The sequence below is a fragment of the Limanda limanda genome, chromosome 13 (genome assembly GCF_963576545.1).
Source record: "Limanda limanda chromosome 13, fLimLim1.1, whole genome shotgun sequence".
In the NCBI taxonomy this organism is placed as follows: domain Eukaryota; kingdom Metazoa; phylum Chordata; class Actinopteri; order Pleuronectiformes; family Pleuronectidae; genus Limanda; species Limanda limanda.
This window is the reverse complement of record NC_083648.1, coordinates 14779154-14802327: the sequence shown is the minus strand read 5'-3', so window position 1 is coordinate 14802327 and position 23174 is coordinate 14779154. Positions and strand designations below refer to the sequence as shown.

Below are 23174 nucleotides of genomic sequence, written 5' to 3'. Positions count from 1 at the left end.
AGGGGGGTTCATAAATCAAAATGGAAGTGAGAGTAGTGTTGCACGTACAGCAGGAGCCAGACAGTTGCCCACAGTCCTGAAACAGACAGGGAACGCAGCCTCGGCAGCCAGCCTCAACACGACTTCTCTCGGAGGATGCACGCTCGAGAGCAGACAGGGCGCTGGTCATGGCCGCCTCCAGAACCACTGTACCCCGATCCGACAGCGCTGCAGGAGAGGACAGAAGGAAACCATGGAAATTTAAAAATAGTTTAAAAAACGCGAGAAAAGCTAGAAAAAAGAAGAAATCTACAGAGAGAGATAGAACAACACGGACAATATAACAGCGGTGCATAGTGGAGCCAGACCCATGTGCCAGCTGTGTGTAAATGATACAGTCAATTCTGTGGGTAAGTTGGCTGCTTCATGACAAGAATTTGCAGTACAGACACCGCAGATTAAAAGTGTAAGTAATGTGTCCATCACATTCTCATCACATTACCACATGTCTACACACATCAATATAACATTTAACAGCTAGTTATTGAAAAAGTTCATGAAAAGATTGTTGATATCTGAAAAAACGATAAGTCCGGCTATAGGATATCTGGGTCATCACATGTGAGACTGTCCTTTGCTCTGGGAAGACCATGTGTGCATGTGAGAATTAGCATGAACTGGTGAAGCTCTCTGGTGTGTGTGTGTGTGTGTGTGTGTTTGTGTGTGTGTTTGTGTGTGTGTATAGCCCCCTTTTTTCTCATGCTGCTCTTTGAGCTCATTGGCAGCGTGTGAGGGGAGCTAGCTCACGCTCAGCGCGCTGGTGAGGCTTCTACAGACACACTTCAATCGGGCCGCCGACCCTGCACCCCCCCTCTGTGCCGCACCACATCACAGGATAGGCCACTAACAACAACAATGCTGATTGAAGACTTAATTAGAAGGCCAGGGCTGAGCGGGCAGAGGCTGCTGGGCAGGGACAGACCCCAGGGGCACGGGCTGGCAGCCCCGGGGCAACTAGGACCCAGAGTCCCTTGTTCTAAACACTCTAAACACACACCGCCACCACCAGCTGCTTGAATGAAGGTTCTGCTGTACTCAGCCCTTCAACCAGAGAAGGCCAGAGCTCCTTCATCACCGCAGCAACAGACAGACACGTTTACTCTGAAGTAACGTTCTTACAACTCAAAAACATGGCAAGCTAAATAAGAAAAGCAACATCCAGGAGTGCTAACATCTCTATTATTCTCTGCTTTGGAGACAGTTTAGTCCAGTGCTGAAATACAAAGGTCGTAATATGACTCAGTGCATAATAATATGTTGTATCGCTACTAAGACTCTTCACTAAAACACTTGGGCGGATATTTATCCAGACACAAAGAAGAAAGTAGAGCTACAACACAACTCATAGACACGTGCATCGGCTGTCTGAAATCAAAACTGATGTTTGATGTTTGAACTCTCACATAAACTAATTCTTCATCACATCACCAGGGTTATTTTGCAGGGTTGTAGGTTATATCCACCTTAGAGGATGTCTACAAAACTCACATTGCTGACTCTAATCTCTGAAAGTGTAGAGAAACGTACCTTTGAGCGCGCTCTGGGGCATCCTGTAGACCTCTCTACCTGTCGGGGCCCCCAGCAAGCAACCCACCCCAATGAACAGCAGTGATGTCAGCAGCAGCATGGCGTCTCAGCATCAGACCTCCACTCGAGACAGTGACAACAAGCAGACACGCGCAGGAAGCAGCGGGGACAGCTGGAGAGGATGCTGAGGTGCTGGAGATGAGATGAGGCTCAGCTCCCAGGTCCTTATGGTCCGGTGGCTCTCTGCAATCTTCAACTGTCTCCCTCCTCCTGACTCTCTGGGCTCTCTCCCACACTGTGGTGCAGGGCATCTGTCTGTAAGTTTACTTAGAGGAACAATAGGTGCCTGGAGTGGTCCCTGGTATATATAGAGTCCCCAGGGGAACACCAGCAAGGGGGAGGGGGGGAGAGGATAGGGACCAGAGAGCGAGAGGGAGGGAGGAGGGAGAGATGCTCCCATGGCCAATACACAAACAGATGAATTCATTAAGACTGTGACAGCAAATCGGGCGCAACTTGCCAAGGCTGGACATCACAAAGAGGTTTGGTTCTATGAAAGGAGACAGAGGGAGGGAGAGAGAGAGAGATACAGATTGGGGAGGGGGAGGCGGAGTGATTGGCTGGGCAGCAGGGAAGGGGGTGTTGTTTGAATTAATTAATGTGAAAGACAGAGGGAGAAAGTTATGCAGATAAGGATATGGGCTGATGTGACACTGCAGCAGAGGAATGTACAGCGAGGGAGAGATGTCAACGTGCGTCTGAAAAGCCGAGGGTCTGAGCGTGATTGGTGCGGGCGGTGAGATGGAGGGAGGCTGAGTGACAGAGTGTGAGAGAGCGGGACAGAGGGAGAGGGAAGTGTCTGCCATTCTGCATGCCCCTCAAAGAGCGCATTGTCCCCGGCGTCCCTCTGAGGATGCCCACATCAAAGCCGTCCCCCGGGCATCACTTGGCCGCCGCCTCCATTGATCACTTACAGTCTTTTATCCCCCCCATTAAAATATTGTCAGTTCACATCACTTTTGTCTTTCTCTGCTGAACTCTGCTTTTGTTACATAAAGATACATTAAAAGAGTGTTTGTGAATATGATGTATTTTTCCATGTCCAGAAGAAATTATTCACTGAAAAAAAAAGAAAACTTCTATTGCTTTAGAGCAATTAATGTCAACTTGTTTGACATTTCAGCATCTGCTGAAATAGAAGTAAAACTGACTCATAGACAAAAAAGTTGGGTTTTATTCTTACAGAGATACCTGATACATAGATAATTTACAATACAAACACATGCATACACTCTATATATAAAAAATATAGCAAAAAAAGTTGAAACTACCAAAGGAGCAAAGCTCAGATAAATTATGAGCGAATATTTGTCTTTAAATCTGAGAAATGTCGAGAAATGTTACTGCAACTCGTCATTTTTAAGATTTTAAGTTCAAACATTGACAATATGGGAGTTACAGCTTCAAAAAGAATATTAGAACTGACATGTAAAGCATTATGAACAACACCTACTTTAAACCCTACGATACTGACTAAAAATAGAGTTTGTGCTCTCTAACATGCAACATCTAATGCACTGCTGTCTGTCCTGGGAGAAGGTTCCCTCACTTAAGACCCTCCCTGAGGTTTCTGAGTTTGTGTTTTATCCCTGTTAAAAGGGATCTTTGGCATTTTTTCTTCACTTTAGTCGAGGGTGAAGAGCAGAGGATGAAGAGCAGAGGATGAAGTGCAGAGGATGAAGAGCAGAGGATGCTGCACGTACAAATTGTGAAGTTCTATGAGGCAAACCCTTACCCTTTGTGAATAGGGGCAATAGAATTAAATTGTTTGGTTGACCAGAAGAGACAAAGTAATATTTGATTTAGTAAAATCACTGCAGACCAACTGAAGAGGACAAGATCTCAGGCAGCTCTGTACACAAAATATGTGCATGTACAATAATCTATGTAAGGAATGTAGATCAGCTTTACAGCACCGGACAGTAGAGATGTCTTGGCGGTATAATTCAAACAAAATGTTCTGTATGTTCAGCAGGAATAGACAGGGGCACGGCCCCAGCCTCCATGGACACAGAAACAAAGTCTGTGCCGAACCCAAAGGAGGAGCACAAATTGGAGTCAACTTTGAGCCAACTCACTGACTGAGCGATAAAAAGAGCGGCGGGCCGAATCTAGCCGGGAATTATCAAAGAGTGCCGTCCAGTGCTGCCACAAGCCAGCGCTGACAGCAGAGTTCACACTGACAACAACATGCAGTACGTGTTGGAGAGAGTGTGTGTGTGACCGTGTGTTTATGTTTCAGAAATAGGTTTGTGAAGCCAAGTCTGGTGAAAGACTGCACACAATTCCACACGTATGCAAGGGAAGAAACAGGCCTCCTGGACATGAGTGAAGACCAGAGTTAGAGAGTACGGCAAAAGGAGTCGATGCTTTCAGACGTTTGTTAGTGTGTATATGTCTTGTTGTGTGCATGTCCCCCCCAGCCCCCTCCATGCACCCGTGCAGGCACAATGGCCCCTGAGATCTGGGAGCAGACTCAGGCGGAGCGGAGTGGGAACGGCATGGGACAAACGGGCGGCACTCTTTCATTCCTTCCCTCCCTCCATCCATGTTCCCTTTGATGTCCTTTGATTAATTTGCCTTCTGCCCGCTCTTCTTCATCTATCCACCGAGCGCTGAGTCTCTCTTTCTGCTGTGCCGGCCCGGTTCAATCCACGACCACTGATGTTCGGCCTTATTTATTCGTTTTTCCCAACAGTGATAGTATTTAATCGTTATTTAAGGATTATACACACTTTCCTCACAATTTAGTGTCTGGGGAAATGTTGGTGTAGGTTTGTGGTGTATGAAAGTAAACTAAAAACTAAACCTAAATTTAAAGAACAATCGGTAAGTGAGTCAGGACATGGTTATGATCTCCTTTGTTACTGCACAAGATTTACACTACTAAACTGTATGTTTCATGAAAGTAACACTGTGCGTTTCATGGAAGTAAACCCAACAGGTCTCGTCAAGCATAAAGAAGCTTGTCAAGTTAAAGACATACTGGGTGATGCTGCATTTGTAACAGTTAGATATGATTTGAGGGTTTATGCAACATAATTACAATAGCTTGAAGAGTGTTAAGACAAAGGCTTTTGTTGCTGAAGCATTCTGCACAGATTATCATTACATTCAAAACCTTCCCAGCAGATGGGAGGACTTTAAATAGTCAGTGACAGATGAGAAGATCATAGCAATGTTGATGGTTTGGTTTTTGGTGGCAGATAAATATAAGTTACCAAACTGTCTGTGAGTTTGTCCTTGATTTTCAATATTACTCATCACTTTACTGGTTAAAAATGTAAAGTATCAAACGACGACGGACCATAATGTTTGATGTAAGAAAGGTTGGTACCATTTCTCAAAGCCCATGTGGGACATGTGATGTGTTTGAAACAGCAGCGATTGGACAAGCCGGACGGCAGAAACTCATGTGAATGCACAATCATCTGTTGAAGCGTCTACAAGTAATTTAGTGTGGGCTGAACTGGCCCGTCACCGGTAGGCCGCTCCAGCAGGTTACATAAAGAAAACCCACAACGCTCAGCACAAAATCACACCACAATGAGAACCTGAACAACAATCGTGTAGAACAACACCCAGGTATTGTGTTCAGTTATGAAACCATTTCCATCCATTGTCTCAGGCAGAAAACAATTGAAATCTAGGTCAGTGGGGTACGCAAGGGAGAAGAGGTTCCCAACATTTCAGCACAGACAGACACTTGAACCCCCCGACAATAGTCAAGCAGAAGCAGCTCATCTGCACATGCAGGCCTGTATTGGGTCATTGTTAGACATGTTGTTAATTAGATCTATTATGACCTCAACAGTCACATTAACTGCCATTAAAAGCACATTAATCACCAACTGTTCAATAATGAAATATCCATTCTTCCTAAATAGAATGGTAATGATGATATGGTTGATTAGGCTGATGAGGAAACACAGATATTTTCCACACAGGCCCTTTGTTTAGAGATAAAATGCTTTATGTTTATTAGATAGCGACAGTTGGTGTAATTCCCTCTAAAGAGGCGTGAGGCAAAACCAAGCTGAAAAAAGCAGATAATTATCATTTAAAAACTAAATTACATTCAAATTTGTAACAGGGCTGAGATGGTGTATGCAAGTGATTAATTATGAACGAAAACAATGGGGTGGGGTGTCTGAGCATCGGCATGATGCTGTGATGTCCAGTGATACGAGGTTGGTTGTATGTCTGAACTTGGTGTAGCTTTACTTTTTGAGTAGCCAGCAGTAGATATAATAGAACATATCTGCACATGCATGTCCCTCACCTGCAAGGAAGGAGGACCCTCTGTAAAATTTCTCTTAGTGCTGTGGTACATTTCAGTCGACGATGTGAACTCTGTCTATTTGTTGAATCTGCAAGGGTTTGGACTGTGGGATGAAGCCGGAGAAAAGAGAAAAAGAAAAACGACGCAGACAAGGGGAGAGCTTACAACATTTATACAGAAAGGGCCCAGATAGGCAAGGATTCGAACATGAGAAACCTGCTCACCACTCTTCCATCATACTGCCTGAACCAGACTGTAATAAGAATGTCACATAATTCTGTGTAACTTATAACGAAACTGGCCAAGAAAGTAGTTGTACCTCTGGTCTAACTGTAGATTTCAATCTAGAGCTTTTGGTATTGACAGAAGTATTGGTTGATATACTGTCTAGCTCCTGTCTAGCTGTCTAGACCACCAGGCAGCTGGGGGAGAAAAAGAAGAAACCTCACAGAGTGACTCCAGTCTGTAATGAACGTGCTGCAGCTGACAGGGGAAGGCTGACATCTAGTGTCACAGTCATGAAACTTCTATTAAGTAGAACTGCGGGTTCGTCTAGTAGAGAATTACCATCTACTGCTGGGACTAATGATGTCCTTACTGCATGATCTGAGTTTACAATATTTAATGCATTTATAAACAGAGTAAGAGAGAAAATAATAGCAGGGGCTTATTAAGGTCATGCTTTAGTAGAAAACAGGATTTCTGTAAAATCAGTTGAACTTTAATGGGTTATTTGTACTGTTCAATATCAGCAAATTAAATTTTATGTGATTTTACAAGCGTTTATTTGCTCAGTAGCTAATATTGTGGCCCATTAACCTAAGTTTTGCAGCAACAATACCCTTTTACCCTTTATTTAAGTGTATTATTGGCCTAGTAAAACTTCAGTAAAGCACTTATCTAAACAAGGTTACAAAGTGCTTCACAAAAGAATAAAATAAAATAAAAATGTATTCAGTTCTGTTAAATTTTGAGCACCAAATAACAATATATTAAGGTACAATGAGAAATAAGTCATCAGTGCTTTCAAAAAGGGCCGAAAAAAATAAATTATGTACAAATACAAACTGTCGGCACTAGGACATTTTTTTTAAAGGTGATGAATGTGAATGACTCATTTGACTTGACTTGAAAAGAGACCAAACAAAAGAGAAAGGGCCACATGGAGGCAGCATGGGACCCTGACAAGAACTGAACTGAACTCTCTCTATCTCTCTCTCTCTCTCTCTCTCTCTCTCTCTCTCTCTCTCTCTCTCTCTCTCTCTCTCTCTCTCTCTCGCTCTCTCTCTCTCTCTCTCGCTCTCTCTCTCTCTCTCTCACACACTCGCACACACACACAAAGACACACACAGGAGTTTTATGATGTGGTTGTCAAACCCGAATAAAGAAATGTGTTATAGTTTGACCGTTTTATGTATACATAACTTGTATCAAGCAAACACTTGACTAATTTAATGAGCATGTTAGAGATGTGTGATATGAAGAATATGATACAACACATGACACGATAAAATCTTTAGTCTCAACAGCACAACAGCACAACAGCACTCAGCATCAAAACAAACTGTAGAGTGCTGCAGAGCTGAAATATCAAAACAGGGTTTTCTTCTTTCTGACTCCTCTTGCTCCCTTTTCATCTCTGTCTGTCAACACACACACACGCACGCACGCACACACACACACACACACACACACACACACACACACACACACACACACACACACACACACACACACACACACACACACACACACACACACACACACACACACACACACACACACACTGCAGTCAAAAACTAATATTGTGTCCTTGGTGGATACAGGTACTTTTTTTTAGTTATAATGTTATGATTAAAAAATTTGTATTTTATATTTATTTATATTTCTTTGTGTCACCCCTACCGCCTTGTCTGTGTCACCTGAAGGAAGCCAAATAGCACTTACTACATTCAAAGCTATACAAATTTCTCATATAACAAGTGCAGGGAAATTGAATGATATATAATAATAATTCATCACCTTTTTATTGGATTATTCAACTATAATCTAATATAATTAATATAATCTAATATTGATATATATATGCTTGAATAAAAAAAGTAAATCATTAGTAATATTTGTGAGAAATTCATCTCTATTAATACAATTTGCTTTTGCTTTTATTTTTATTTGAAGCAAAAAAGTAATAATTATTATATTTTAATAATAGAAAAATAACACAAAAATTAAATAATAGTAATAAATAATGAGCCACTTCTTTCTTGCCACTCCTTTTGTTCTCACTATTTTTTTGTATGTAGTTTTACAAGTGTGTGGTAGAAGAAGATGAAAAGCATCTGCTTCTTTCGTCTCACCTCCCCACGCCTGCTTTCTGAGCGACCTGTTGGGAGAGGCAGAGCACCAGTCCTCCTCCTCCTCCTCCTCCTCCTCCTCCTCCTCCTCCTCCTCCTCCTCCTCCTCCTCCTCCTCTCTCTGGCCGAGCCATTAGCCATGAATTATGGTGCTGCTACCATCACAGCCAATTGTCTGGATGAAAAGCAGGCTCTGCCTCACTTACCAATGTGTGCTGTAGCCTGAGCATCAGGTTGAGGAGCACAGTTTGTGATCAGCTCTGTGGTCCAGGTCAGAGCAGGTAAGCGGATACCATTTCACTTAACAGGAAATATAGGTTAGCGCAGAGCTGCATGATGGTGATTAATCATTTCCAGGACGTTTTAATTCCCTACAAACTAATAGCCCGATACTGAAAATTAATTTCTCGTAATAACTCCAGATAATTGTTGGGTGTCTTAATAAATAATCTTTTAGTGCAAGTAGCTGAAGTTAATCATGGATATTGTTTTATACTCCATGAGTAGGGTCCATATATTTAACTCTGATTATTATTGTTTTCATTGTAGCGTGACTGCTGGAGAGAGACAGACAGAGAAGGAGGAGAGAGAGCAGCATTTGCAGGACAACTCCTACCGCCGGTGTCATTGGGAAACCTGTGAGTAGATGTGATGGTGGAGTGATGCGGGGACTGGACACAGACGTGCTGCACTGAACAGTACAGTAAGTGGACGATTATTGTTGCTTGTTATCTGGAGCTTGTACTTGTAGGCTGCAGTGTTGGCCAGTGCTGCAAAGAGCCAGACAGAATAATTAAACCTTGCAGAGGAAGAATCTTTACTTTCTAAGACTTGGATTTAGTTTTAGTGCTTTAAATCAATGATAACTGCTTTGACATTCACCACAATGTGTTTGTGCATGCTGGGGTTCAGTATCTGCATTCGAGCTCCAGGCTGAACTTTCCAAGGTCAGCATGTGCATATGTACTGTATGTCACACACACATGACTAACTCATATGTAATATGCAACTTATTCTCAGCCATATGTCTTCTCTGCCTTTTGTGTGTATTCTGACAGCATCAGTTTGCCCGACTTTTACAAACCAGGCATTTATTTGCCTGTTATGAGTCGGGAGCACGGGAACCAGATGGAGGCTGTTGATCTTGTTAGAGAGGTAGATGTGAGAGGACTATTACCTGGATCACAGCAAACACATGTGGACATGCACACAAATGGCCACATGCATGTGTACACAAACACACAGGCATGCAAACACACACAGCTTCATGCAGTCTGCCGTTCACGGAGACGTGCTCTTTACACATGCTGCACTTAAAGTTATTAAATCATGAAGAATTGTTGCATCGAACAGCTTGTTGCAGCTACTGTATATAATCTATTAAGGAAGCTGACATTAGTTTGTTAATAAGTTTATGTTCTTCTATAGTTTAGAATACACTGAGTAATGTTCCTGACCTTCCAGCTCATGCAGAGAAGGGTGCAGATAAATAGGAGTAAGACAATCTTAAACCCATGTTTCCATACAGACTCTGATTGCATATGTTAGGCACATTGCATTGTTTAGTAAGCGCTGACCTGTAATGTTAATGATTGACCAGGCCTGGAACACTCAAACTACCAAAGCTGGTTGCTAAGAGCCTGAAGAGATAGCTTAGGTTATATGTCCAAGGGCTGATATGTACATGTAAGTATAAATCCAGGAGGCACATATGCAGAGAAATGAAAATCCAATGGACATTTAGAAATCTTTTCATGCAATGCACCAAAATCTCAGGTCTAATTTGTTCCCTTTTGTTTCTTCGGTAAAACTATTAATTTACAAAGATCGTTGTGATTGTGCACTGAGAGAATTAAAATGCACACTCACATTTTCCCGTTCCTGTCACTGGTCTCTGTGCCTGTGTTCTCATGCAGCCGGCGCAGTAGAGGCTTGTCCGTGTCCCTGAAAAGATGGTGGGACTGAGAAACCGCTCTTCATGGGAACCACTGCTGCTCAAGGCCTCCTGCATCAAGTCCTGCGCCAACGGCTGCTCCCTGGGCATCACCGCTAACCTCACTTATGCCAACGCTGACGTAGAGTCTGTAGATGGTGAGTAGGGGGGTGATTCCCTCTTGGAACAGGTTATAACCTCAGCAACTGTATTTTGAGATGAATTGTATTGGGCGGTGGTGGCTCAGGAGGTAGAGTGGGTCATCTAGAAGGCACAAGGTTGGTGATTTGATCCTGTGAAGCTTCAGTCCCTAAGCCAAGGTATCCTTGGGCAGGACACTGAACCCCAAAAATGCCCCATTAGCAGTTAACCAGTTATCCTCAAAACAGTTGTCAGCTTCAGTTAAGGCTCCAGTATTTTCAACTGACAGCTCAGTATCATCTGTAAAGGAATAGATTGCACTTTGATTTATTGATTATGTCGTAATGTACACAATTTAGTGTAAAGCATCACTGGCTTTACCTGAAGATATAACAAGATGTCAAAAAACATGCAACATTCAGAACAAATTTTGGAAAAATGTACTTTAGATCACTAAATGTGAAGTCAAAAACTGACCCCAGAGGACCAGCCTCGGTCATTTTAACTCTCGAAGGAAGAATCAGTTCAACATACACTTTAGGCAAAGGGATAGCTGACAGCTGGAACTATTTTCCTGAATCAAATCCCCCCCATACAAGTCTTTGCTTTGAAGAAACGAAAAAGATGGTCTCTAGATACACTCATCATAAGATTACTAAGACAAGAAAAACAAAAGTTTTAAGAAGAACCTAAAAAAGTTTAGTTACTACCAAAATAAATAAGACTGCTATGCTGGCACGTTAGCAAATATATTTAACACATTTGGTGAAAGCTTCTGTCCAAAGCGACAACAATTAAAAAACTTCAAGAAAGTCAGAAGCAAGGCAGACTTTTAGAATCTGTTGAACTTGCAGCATGTCATGTAGTTCAATCAGTTTCTAAAGTGAAGCATGAAATCCTTTGTTTTATTTGTTAAACATTTTCGGTCATGTGCGTGTAGGGGTGTTCGTGTACCCTCTCGGGGAGAGGGAGGTTGTGGTGGACTTCGAGGCTTCCATTGCGGGTCGACTGGTGGCCGTCCAGATACAGAGCCGAGGGAAGCTGAAGGACTGCTGTTTGGATTGCTGCCCTTCATCTGGTCTTGAGGGCCACTGCGGGAATGGCCGGGAGTGGGGCTGCTGTGGCGGCTCCAGCCACGACATTCAGTGCACCAACGGTAAGGAGGGAGGACAGAGGAATGCAGTGAAGGCAATTGTGTTATGAAGTGGCCGTATATTCATCTAATATGATTCTATAAGCTTCAAAAAATAAGAAATTAGACACACATTCATTTTGAACATTGGCATTTCTGGGCTGCCTATTTCCTCAGCTAGCTGACTAATAAATAAGTCTAACAGTTATTGAGAAGTAATCAGCCTATTACATTTATGGATACTGGGAGCAGACATTATTCACTGATGAGGAATATCTAAATGGATGAATGCATAGACTTCTATGTACTTGAAATATTCTTGAAAAATCAATAATCAGTGATTTAGCTTTTAGGTCAGAAAATCAAAGCTGGGGAGACTTGTATGTTGTTTGTAGTTAAAAAAAATACACAAATAATTTAAACCACTGGTTTAACTGTTGTGGACTTTTTGCGATCACTATAATGATCTGGTCGTAGCATGTACACATAATACACACTGAAAAAAAGACAATCGTTGGATCAACTCTAAAAAAGAACCCCCATTGTTAACTATCCAATGAATTACATTTGTTAAACTTACAACAAATAAATTAACACAATTGCTAACTTTCATTAAGAAAAAAAACTTGATGCTTTGTCAATTTAGGTGTTTTTTCAGAGTTGATGATACATTTTATTTTTTCAGTGCAGCTGCAGTAAGTCCCAGCTCTGTCCTGAGTTAGCCTCACTGACGATAGAAAGGACAGACAAGGGAGGCAAAGAGCTTTGGCCGTCTGCCTAATGATGAACCAGTGTTCACTTATAGCACAGACATTAATCAGCCTGAAATGCATAGTATTTTAGTAGGAACAGTGAAACCATGGACATGGAATTTGTTGCAGATTTAGCATGTTCACTTTTAATGACAAGAGTCTATTTGCTTTTCTGTCTGTTTCCATTGTTTCGTCATCTAAGTAACCGAGTGCATGTTATTTTAGGGCATCTCATCCTGGACGAAGACCTTGAGAGAACCACCTTCATCGTGGGCACAGGGCTCATCGCCCCCATGGATATAGTGTCCGTTATCATAAGCACCACACTCGAACTCCCCACGTTAGAAAATGGAGCGATCCACATCGTCTACCCCTCATTACTGACTCCTATCGTCACTGGCCAGATGACCCAGAGCAAGAGTGAAATTGGGGGGAAATTAGAAGAAACTGGGTATTTATGTCACCACTACATGTGGCTACACTATTCGACCTGACACTCTCTCATTTAATAAATGATACGTATTATAAACTGACTGCTGTATAATTTTGTACTAAATGATCTACATCACTGCCCTCCTTAGAGCAACCAGCTGTTTTGGTGCCACCTCAGGAAAACAGGACCGGGTGCTGGACTCCGAGCAGCAGTGTGCCCACGCCATCTTCACCAGTCCAGCTGCCAACCTGGCACCTTATGAGCTCAACTTCCAGCTGCTTGTCAGAGGGGCCTGCCTGCTGGCCGGTACTCTGCCTGTCCTCCCAAATAAGATTGACTCAGTGGATCTCGACACAGCCATTGTGAAATGTTAGAATAGTGGATCTCATACTACAACTTGAATTGCACTCAGTAGTGCGCATACATTCGCGAAGACCCAACAGTCATCTTAAATTAAATCAAGCTGCACCAACACCTCACACTCATAGATATCAGTTGACCTTCTTTTTCATCAAAATTAATCAATGTGTCCCTGGGAAGTCAGCGGAAATGTCAAAATGCACCATTTTGAAATGTTAAAGAAGGTGACAAAATAAATGTGTGGATCCGTTTCCCTGATCTAGGTCTAGACCAAAATTGTATTGGTTCTTACCTGACCCATAATTTATCCTTCCATTAGATTTTGTGGGGATCTGTCTAGGGATCCTGTTGACAAACGAATAAAACCAACAAATAGATCAGTGTGAAAACAATAAATAATAATGAATCTGTACTCAACTGGCGTGTGTGGTAGAAAGGGAAAGTAACACACCAAACTTTCTTTATGATATATATGACTGGTGTTAAAACATTTTAAATGAGAGAATAATCATAGACAAACATATATTTATTTGCCTTTCTTGTTTTCTTCCTTAACCGATTTGCAGGGCTGGAGAGCCCCACTCACGCTCTGAGGGCAGATGCAGACCCCAGCGCCCAAAGTGCCTCAGCCACCTACATCACCTTGGCTCAGAAGCATCCATATGACAGACACATAGAGATCATTCTGCACCTCAGTGGTGAGCAATGGCAACTTATCCACTAAAATGACTGTACTTTCTCTTTGGGTCAGTTTCAGTTCGTTATTCAGAAATCTTTCACCTTGAAACCCTTTCACAGAACCTCACAGCCCACTGGTCATCTTAGAGAGAGGCAGACTCTCCTTCAGCCAGTATGAGCAGCTGATTTGTTCCCGTCGGGATTTCATCCGCTGCATCCGCAAAGATTCAGAGCCCGAGAGGAAGGTGGGTGCATCCTCTCTGATTTGTTTTTCACATTTCACACGTTTATCTGCCCTGTGTGCTAAAAGCTGCCATTCTTATGCTTCACTTGCAGCTGGAGTTTGTGAGGAAGCGGCACCACAAGGACATTCTGAGCAGCCCCGTCCTGATGCTCAACTTCTGTCCTGACTTGCTGCGTGAACCTCTGGAGCTGCACAAGGCCACCAGAGAGCTGCTGTTCCTCGTGGACCGCAGCGGCAGCATGAGTGGCACCAACATCCATCGTGTTAAGGTGAGCCGCAGCCAGGATGAAACACACACAAAGGAACCAGAGTCAGATTGTAATGCAAGAGGACAGCAGGGGTAAACATCAGAGGGGTCTGGGTTGTGCAGCAGAGCCTCAGTCAGAGCCACTTACTATTCAGGTCATGTGTAATTAATCCACTATAACTTTAGTTTACATAAGTATCTGTGACTTTTTATTGTATCAGAGTGTTGCATTGTATTGGTAGATTTTTATAATGTATTTTAATCATGGGTTATACTTTTTCTTATTATTGGCCGTAGTGTATGAAGGACAATAAAATTAGAGAAGTATTAGTTAATAAGCAAATGTGTAAGTTAGTATATAAATAAATTAAGAAATTAATTGTTAAATACATAAATGAAAAGATAAAAAATAGTTTGCAATGAAAAAGGCCTTTTCTGTATTTCTTATTTATTAATTCATTTCTACATTTATTTACTTCAGCGTTTATATATTCATTCATTCATTCATTTCAACATTTATGTAATAATTATTATAAAGATGAATGTAGAAATACATACATTCCATATCAAACTGTATTTATTTATACATTTGATTAATTATTCCAGCATTGATTCATGTATATGCTTGTTCATACCTTTTGAATTTTTTTTCCATCCTCTATAGTAGTACTTTCAATTGAATAGTTTGGTTTGATGGTATGTGTAATCCACATGTAATATCCATAGATATTTGTAATTATATAAGATAGGTCATTAGTTTATTATTTTTAAATGCCTTGTAAAAACTGGCTAGGGACAAACATCACTCTGGCTTATTTATGGATTTTGTCTGATTAACAAGCACTGTCTCTATAACATTAATAAATACATGAAATGAAACAAGCTTAGTTTTTTAGATTTAGGTGCATAGATTGAATATTCCTTCTCGGTCCACAGGAAGCCATGGTGGTGGCACTGAAGAGTCTCCCCTCCGGCACCATTCTCAACATCGTGGGCTTTGGCACCAACATCAAGCCCCTGTTCACCTCCAGCAAGCTCTGCACTGATGTGAGCTTCACACCATCACCTGTAGCTCTCACCATAGAGATTAATCTGAAACCGTCTTCACCTAAATAAACTTGTATATTACGTAATCGCAACATTTACATCAACATCAACTGTAGCTCTCACCACGGAGATTAATCTGAAACCGTCTTCACCTAAATAAACTTGTATATTACGTAATTGCAACATTTACATGTGTGTTTCCAGTTAAAGATACTACATGGGGCATTTGGCTCATGTTTCGTGAAGGCAGATGTTTTTCCACCATGTTGTTCAACCATGTGTTCTATTTTGTCCCCTCTCTAATCAGGCATAGGTCAGTTCGTTGGGTTGCCTTAGTAGCAGAGTATCAGGTTTTATCCAGACCAGGGGCCGCGAGAACAAACAGTCTTTGCACATACTCCTCGCCATATGGTGACCTTTCATGCACTTTAACGGAGGCAGGAGATGTCCCTCCATCTCCGCTCCTGTCAGCCGTGTGTTTGTCCACAGTGTGATTTGTGGCAGTTTCAGGGCAGGTGCTAATGTGTGTGTGTGTTTGCTCTCGCTTTATTAGAGGAGCGCTGATTAAATTCTTTGCTACCCTCGCGAGGTAATTGGGGCATCTGATATCAAACAGTGAATTTGTCTCGAACAACACGGGTGATGTTTGCACAGGCAGCATCATGCAGTTGGACAGGTGTTCTCTCCGACGAGCGCTCCTCCCATCACCGCTACTGTAGCTCTGATTGCATCTCTGCTTTCCTCGTTGCACACAGGTCACTCTCATGCAGGCCTATGAATATGTCCAAAGGATGAGAGCCGACATGCGAGGCACCAACCTCCTGGGGGCACTGTCCTGGGTGTACCAGCAGCCCATGCAGCGCTCCTATCCTCGCCAGGTCTTCATCATCACAGATGGGTCCATTGGTAATGTGGCCAAAGTGCTGGAGCTGGTCCGCAGAAACACGTGTGCTGGCAGGTACGAAGCCCTGAAACCAATCTGTTTAAAACATGGAAATCATCTGTGCAAAACAGGACAGAGAGGTTATAGGAGGATGTCATCATCACACATGAGGGATGTTTACTCAAACAACTAGCTAGCAAATATTTATCCTATGGCTGCCATGTAATCAGACATTAGATCACTGAGGCTGACAGGGAAGCAGAGAGGAATGGAGTCCGCTGAGTGCAGGCAGGATGGGCAGATGAATATGACAGAGACACAATGTGGGGGAGGAGAGGCAAGAGGATGGGGACAGCGAGAGGGAGGAGAGAGGGACACAAGCAAACTATGATCTTGAAAAATTGAGAGCAAAGCGCTGTGAAAGAAAGAAAAGAAAGGGCTGAGGTATCTTTCAGCCACGCCCAGTAATCCCGTTAAGTGCTCTCCTCTGCAGTGAGAGTCACGCCCCTCTGGTTTCCCCCAGGCCCTCCAGCACTGCACAATAACTCTATTTATCCTTCATTAGTATTCTCTTGTACGTCTGACTTTCTCCACTGAATTTTGGCTGTCCTGTATAAAATCCATCTCTTGTGATTCATCTAATTTCAGCGAATGCAAATTACGTTGCCATCTAACTACAGTCTACAGCTCCACAGCTCTCTTTGAGTTGTGGTATATTGGTTTTCTGTTTTCATATCTATAATGTTCAATCAGTGTATGTATAACCGTCCAGACATTTTCAGAGACCACACACAATGTCTCAATCAAACTCTCAATCAGCCAAATGGCTTGTGATTCCGTTGAGAGCCCCAACACCAGTCTGAACACACCTGAATGTTCTATATGCTGGGACATATGGAAGCCTCTGTAGGCCATCAGGGTTAGGGTCCGAGTTCCAATCCCAGAAATCCAAGTGAGAGAAAAAGACATGCTTCACGTACGGTGCAGCCACAGGGTGTGTGATTGAACATTTTAAGTATACATATTATTTCCCCTCTCTGCAGATGCTTCGGCCTGGGCCTGGGTCCTCGAGCCTGCAGGCGACTCCTGCAGGGCGTCGCCAAGTTGTCAGGCGGCACCACGGAGTTCTTAGCTGATGAGGAGAGACTCCAGCCCAAGGTCAGTAGCGCTGCAAGGCTGACACCTACTGGAAAAAATGTGAAGTGGATAACAGTTATTGGCATAACCGTACTGAACAAAAATAATCATATTGTGTTGCATTAGCAGTGGTGAAAAGTGAGTGACTACAAGTTATATTTGTGTATGAAAAATAAATAAATGCTTTGGGTAAAGATAATAATAACACAGAATATTATATATTATATGTTTTTCATGACCCCTCAGATTTATCATGGGACCTTTTGTTGGGAACCACTGAATTACTTACGGGAATATCATAGAAACTAGTTCCACCTTAACCTGCTACATCAGAAACATACCCCATTTAGTACAAAGATGAATCTGTTTTAAGAAATAGTGTAATACACAACAATATATATTGGTCACTTAAGTTAGTTCCCTATAAAGTATACTGAGTACTTTTACTTTTTGGTTTTCACTTTTTTGGTTTAAATATTTACATTAAAATTGGTACCATACCTAATTAAACAACCTTAATATTTCCTCCATCATTACAACTTTAAAGTGTAAAGGTAAAAAAGAATATTGTGTCCAATTTCCCTCCTCAGTTTATCAAGTCTCTGAAAAAGGCCTTCGAACCGGTGCTGACTGACGTTCGGATTGACTGGTACCTGCCAGACAACATGGAGGCCCTTCTTTCACCCAATGAAATCCCTCCACTCTACACTGGGAATCGTCTCATCGGATATTGCACCCTGTACGATATGACAGGTTTCAAATTCAAAAAGACTGAGGTACACAGCTGTATTTCTTTTAAAGTCAGTCTTTGTATCTTTCGGTGCATTTCTAATTTAAGTGTCTTATTTTACAGACTCAAGGACGAGGCTATGAAAGTGTGCACCGAGGCTCCACTGGTTCGGTTTTCGGCCAATCAAATGATGAGCACTCGCCTCCCTCGGCATCCGAACTAATGCCTGTGGTGACGTGTGCAGAAGGAGCCGACCTGGAGGAGGCACTGAGGGAGATCTCCAGAGAAATCTCCACTGAGTTCTCCTGTGCCAAAGACACAGACCCTGGCCCCAGCCCAGGTCAGTCACACATCTGTGGAGCATTAATTTGCCTGCTGGTCACTTTCTGTCCACGTGGTTAACAACTGGCCTTTCTCCTTGCCAGGTTTGGAGCTCAAAAGGTCCAGTGATGTGAGGAGGAGGATCCAGGACAGCTCTTACATCCAGGAGCAGTACGTTCTCACTCGCTGCTCTCTCAGCAGTGAGCGTAGTCTACAGACACAGTCCCACTCAGCAGGGGCGGCGTTTCTGCCCGACCCTCAGTCCTCTGACTCCCTGCTGGACACAGGGTCTTTACCCCAAGGCCTTGAGAGGATCCCGCCTCTGGATAAGAGATCGTCCTTGTCTCGGTGGGCCGACGCTGCATGGCAACAAAACCTCTCCCTTGAAACCCCTGATAATGGAGCAAAGAAGGTGAGATTTAGTGTAACAGATTCACACAAATGAACTTCTCTGTAGTCACACAACTTAGGCCGTGGAAAGATATCGAGACCAGCACTTTAAAATAGTTTGATTGGAAAATATTGACACTGAACTATTGGTCGTCTAAATTAATAGAATTTTCTTTTTGTGGGTAGAAATTCCAGGACAACTCCCGAAGTTTCAAAATTTCACAAATAGAAACCGTGCCAGAAAACGCTAACATCAAAAGAATCAGAACCAAAAAGCGTTTTGATGCACTTGGTCCATTTACAACTAACTGATGACACAAAACACATGTTTCCCCACTTGCAGAAGTGGAATAAACTGCAATCTAAGAAATTTGAGGCTTTTTATACACAATGCTGTTTCTTATATTTTTATTTTGTTGAGAAAGTCTGCTCTGCTTTTCATACTTGCATCACTTTCCCTGTCCTACAACCAGACCGTGCGCCTGGATGGGGGTGAGGAACCTCGTAGGAGACAAAAAGCTTTGGCTCGTTCAACTATGGCGGCACGAAGTTTCTCGTCCCCCCAAGGCGAGCTGGAGATGCATCGCCTGAGGAGAGCTCTGGAGAGGGTCTCCTTCGACCAGACGCTGGGAGGGAGGCTGGACGAAAGTGACGGGGAGACGAAGCCCCCATCAGGAGGGACACTGTCCCGCAGAAGCCTCACTGACTCCAGTAAGACGCTACTGAGAAAAACAGAATTATGCTTCATATTCTTCCTCCATCAAATTTCTATTGCTCACTCTGTCACCCTCAGATGGACTCCTGTTCCCCGCCTCTCCTTTGGACTGGGACAGCTTCACAGATCCGGAGTACCTCTTCTCTGCAGTTCACCTGGAGGACACACCTCCAGGTCAGTGCCGCTCGCTCATTCACGGCATGCTCGGCGGCAGGCCTGTGTCCTGGGAGGTCAGTGTTGACCTGGGGCACCTCTGGAACCCTGAGGGCCAGGAGACACCAGGAGGAGCTGAGGGAGATGGAGGAGGAGGAGGGGAAGAAGAAAGAGGGGAAGAACCGTGGGAGGAGATCATTCACCAACTGACAGCTCGCTCAGTTATAAGAGACTTTGAGAAGATGGCAGAGAAGGAGAGCGACAGTGGACATGGTGAGGTTTTACTAATGATATCTCCTACAGCCTGTTCTATCTCCCAACTAATATAAATAATAATGTAATTGTATCTGATGGTTCCTTAGGTTCAGCTAAGCGATACCGTATGAAGGCCATCCAGACCAGCAAGAACTGTAACATCATCTGCATGTACACAGCCTTCTCTACCACTGACAGCAACACCAACAAAGGCTTACCAGACAGCATGGATGTCAAAAACACAGGTGTGCCACCAGTTATTGTCTTTAACAATTATTTTATATACTTTGGGGGGGGGGGGGGCACTCAACCACAAGATTTTAGTTTATATTTCATGAGACTTACACGTGTGCAATCGTGATTGTCTAATGTTCTTTGGAGCTGTGAAAGGTGTTTTCTGACTAAATTATCCATATGTATCTGTCTCTTGTGAGTCCCCAGTGTACCTTCACTATTGATTTCTATAGAGACTAGAACACCCATAATCCACCATACAATACCACTTATTGTCTCAGCCACTTTGCAATGCCTGTACTTTCAATCTGATATAACTAACAATTTGAAGCATTTCATTTTCCAAGCTTTTTTTTAAGTATAGGCCTACACATTGGGCTTTATCAAGGAACAATTTTCTAAATATATTCAATGATGTGTGGCTTTGCCCACAGCTCTACAGCTTTAGAGGAGCTCCAGGGCTAGAGCTACTGTATCAGGAACTGTGCATGGATGTTGGACATATAGCCCCTCAGAAAAAAAAATTCTAGATCCGCCATTGTAGTAAAAAGTGTGTGTGTGTGTGTGTGTGTGTGTGTGTGTGTGTGTGTGTGTGTGTGTGTGTGTGTGTGTGTGTGTGTGTGTGTGTGTGTGTGTGTGTGTGTGTGTGTGTGTGCAGGGATGCATTCGGGGAACAGGAGTTTGCAGTCAGATAGCCACAGGCAGACCTATTCTGTGGGTCTGGGCCGACGGCGTTCCAGTAGAGACAGTGAGGAGATGGACGACAACTTGAACTCTACAGGTAAACACATGGCATGATACCACCAGCCATTTCTGTTGTCAAGACTTTAGGTCATCAACAATCTTTGTATCTCTCAGACAGAGGTGACACTCCTGCCTCACCATGTAGCCTTACATCCTGGGACTCTAGTAAGTATTGCTGTCTGTCGAACCTGCTCAATGAAAAAAACACCCTCCAGTGCAGCGCAGTCCAAAGTTTAGAGGCGTCTTAGCAGAAAGCCAGTTGAAAATTCTACTGTAGCTGAGTGTGTATGGAAGAAGAAAAGAAGAAATACCCTCCCCAACATATCACTATTCCCTGACATAGTTCTTAAAGGATTAATTCACCCAAATTACAAAAATACTTCAACATATATTCTTCTTTACCTTGAGTCATATCTAGTCATGCTGATATCTGATGACTCTGAAGGATCGTACCTAGATAATTTAGTTTGTGGTGCTCATAGCATTGAAAATGTCATAAATAAATAACAATAACACTAATAATAATAGTTTATGTTCTAATTATTCAACTAAAATCCTCTTTAAATCCAATATCTCTACTGTTTATTAGAAAACAAATCTTTTTTTGTCCTTTGGGTGCACTGTGCCTTTAAAAACCAGCCAGGACACATCACTTTATAACTGTTTTGATGAAACAATACTGTTTAATGTGTTTTTCCATGCTGCTGTCTCGGGTGTAGGGGGTAGCGGCCACTCTGCTACAGCCCCGGCAATATCAGGAACCTCGTGCACTCGCTCACAGCGATCCATAGAGAGCAAGTCAATGGAAAGCTTCTTTGGATCCAGGTAAAACATCTCAAACAAATAAATTACAAATATAAGCGAAACTCACGAATGTTGAATTTGACTAGTTTTTATATGTGTGGTGTTCGTCCCTTGTGCCAGGGGCGGATAGAGGGTCAGGGTCAGGGGGGCACTGGCCCCAGCTGAATTCTGATTGACCCTGAAAGGCCGATGTCCTGTCAGTTGTCTTAAAAGAAATGAGCTAACAGTAAACAAGAAATGGTGGCCTCCGATTTAGAAAAATCCTAAATCCGCCACTGCCTTGGGCACCAGTGGTTTTGTCTTTTTGAAGGTCTACAACTTTAGTATCAAACTGTGTTTGCGTTTATGTTTCTTTGGAACTTAAGGTACTTTCTATAATAGATGTTTATTTTATTTAAGTCCAAATGGAATTGGAAAAAACCTCTTTTCTGTTCCAGGTTTCCCCTGGGCAGATTCAGGTCCTCCATCTCATCAGGAAAGCAGGTCCCTCTCAAGTCTCACTGTTTGTCTGCAGAGACTGAGACGCCTGAAACTGCAGCACCGGACTACCTGCCCCTGGTGAGCTGTGTAGACACACACAGTATACATGTATACAATACAGACAAGCATGCAAGCACCTTTTGTAATTTATGTCCATGTGGGGTCTGATCAGGTGCATCTGCAGCTGGCTTCAGGAGCTTTTCTGCTGACAGAGACCTACTCAGACTGTGTCCAGATCCCCCTGGACCGCCTCAAAAGGGCTTCACCATACAGCCTCCACCGCCGCAGCCTCAGCCCACCTTTCCGTTGTGCATCTCCCAGTGCGCCGTCTTTATCCACATCTGCAAAGCCTCCGTCCAGTCACAATGTTAGCTCCTCTCCTACCTACTGTGTCTTCGCCAAAACTGTACCTCCCTTCCACCACACTCCAGACGACAATCCTCTGATGCTGGAACCAAGGCTTCGCCGGAGACACCTGTCTGACCGAGACAATGTCACCTCACACCCTGACCTCCCCAGCTTCGAGGAAGGCCTCTACCAGAGTCAGAGGTACGGCCAGGCCGATAGCGGTCGCGGATCAGAGACAGACGTATATGAGGGCTCTTCAGTAGATCCAGCTGACCTCCAAGTGAGCTGCCAGTTGGCCTTAGAGGACGTGGAGGGCTCTAGCTGGGCCACAGCTGTTGCGCTCGCTTGGCTCGAACACCGCTGTGCCGGCTACTTCATGGAGTGGGAGCTGGTGGCAGCAAAAGCAGACTTCTGGCTGCGCTGTCAGGCACTGCCTGAGGGAGTGGACCTGGCAGGCCTGAAGGGAGCTGCCAGACAGCTGTTCCTGCTGCTGCGCCACTGGGACGAGAACATCAAACTGAACATGCTGTGTTACAACCCCAACAACATGTGAGACAATCACCTCTGAGGGAACTGAGCCAAATCTTATTATCTGCATAATCACTTCATATCAGTGACGGACTCTAAAGTGGCAACACGGAAAAGTGTATCTGGTATTTTAACTGCAGGGTCAGCTAATATCATAACCCAGTGCCGAGGCCTATTTAATATTCAGTTGCACATGAAAGATTTTGGTTGGTACAGTGATTAG

The 23174-nt window shown here is 43.3% G+C and overlaps 1 protein-coding gene across 1 annotated transcript; it reads left to right on the top strand.

Moving 5' to 3' along the window:
* Positions 1 to 10214: 10214 nt before the first annotated feature.
* Positions 10215 to 22976, top strand: vwa5b2 (von Willebrand factor A domain containing 5B2). The gene is made up of 20 exons (XM_061084902.1): positions 10215 to 10353; positions 11277 to 11492; positions 12446 to 12671; positions 12802 to 12959; positions 13580 to 13711; positions 13812 to 13936; positions 14028 to 14204; positions 15119 to 15229; positions 15985 to 16187; positions 17156 to 17270; positions 17840 to 18025; positions 18103 to 18319; positions 18405 to 18712; positions 19164 to 19401; positions 19484 to 19831; positions 19921 to 20058; positions 20706 to 20828; positions 21511 to 21616; positions 22033 to 22153; positions 22248 to 22976. Exons 1-20 carry the CDS (start codon positions 10215 to 10217, stop codon positions 22974 to 22976), a joined length of 4116 nt encoding a protein of 1371 aa, XP_060940885.1.
* Positions 22977 to 23174: the final 198 nt, after the last annotated feature.

What these genes read in the sequence shown, in the direction of transcription:
- vwa5b2 (XM_061084902.1), top strand. Translation starts at nt 10,215, where the DNA reads ATGGTGGGACTGAGAAACCGCTCTTCATGGGAACCACTGCTGCTCAAG. An exon ending in TGACGTAGAGTCTGTAGATG is followed by an intron (nt 10,354 to 11,276) that starts GTGAGTAGGGGG and finishes ATGTGCGTGTAG; the next exon opens with GGGTGTTCGTGTACCCTCTC. An exon ending in ATTCAGAGCCCGAGAGGAAG is followed by an intron (nt 13,937 to 14,027) that starts GTGGGTGCATCC and finishes CTTCACTTGCAG; the next exon opens with CTGGAGTTTGTGAGGAAGCG.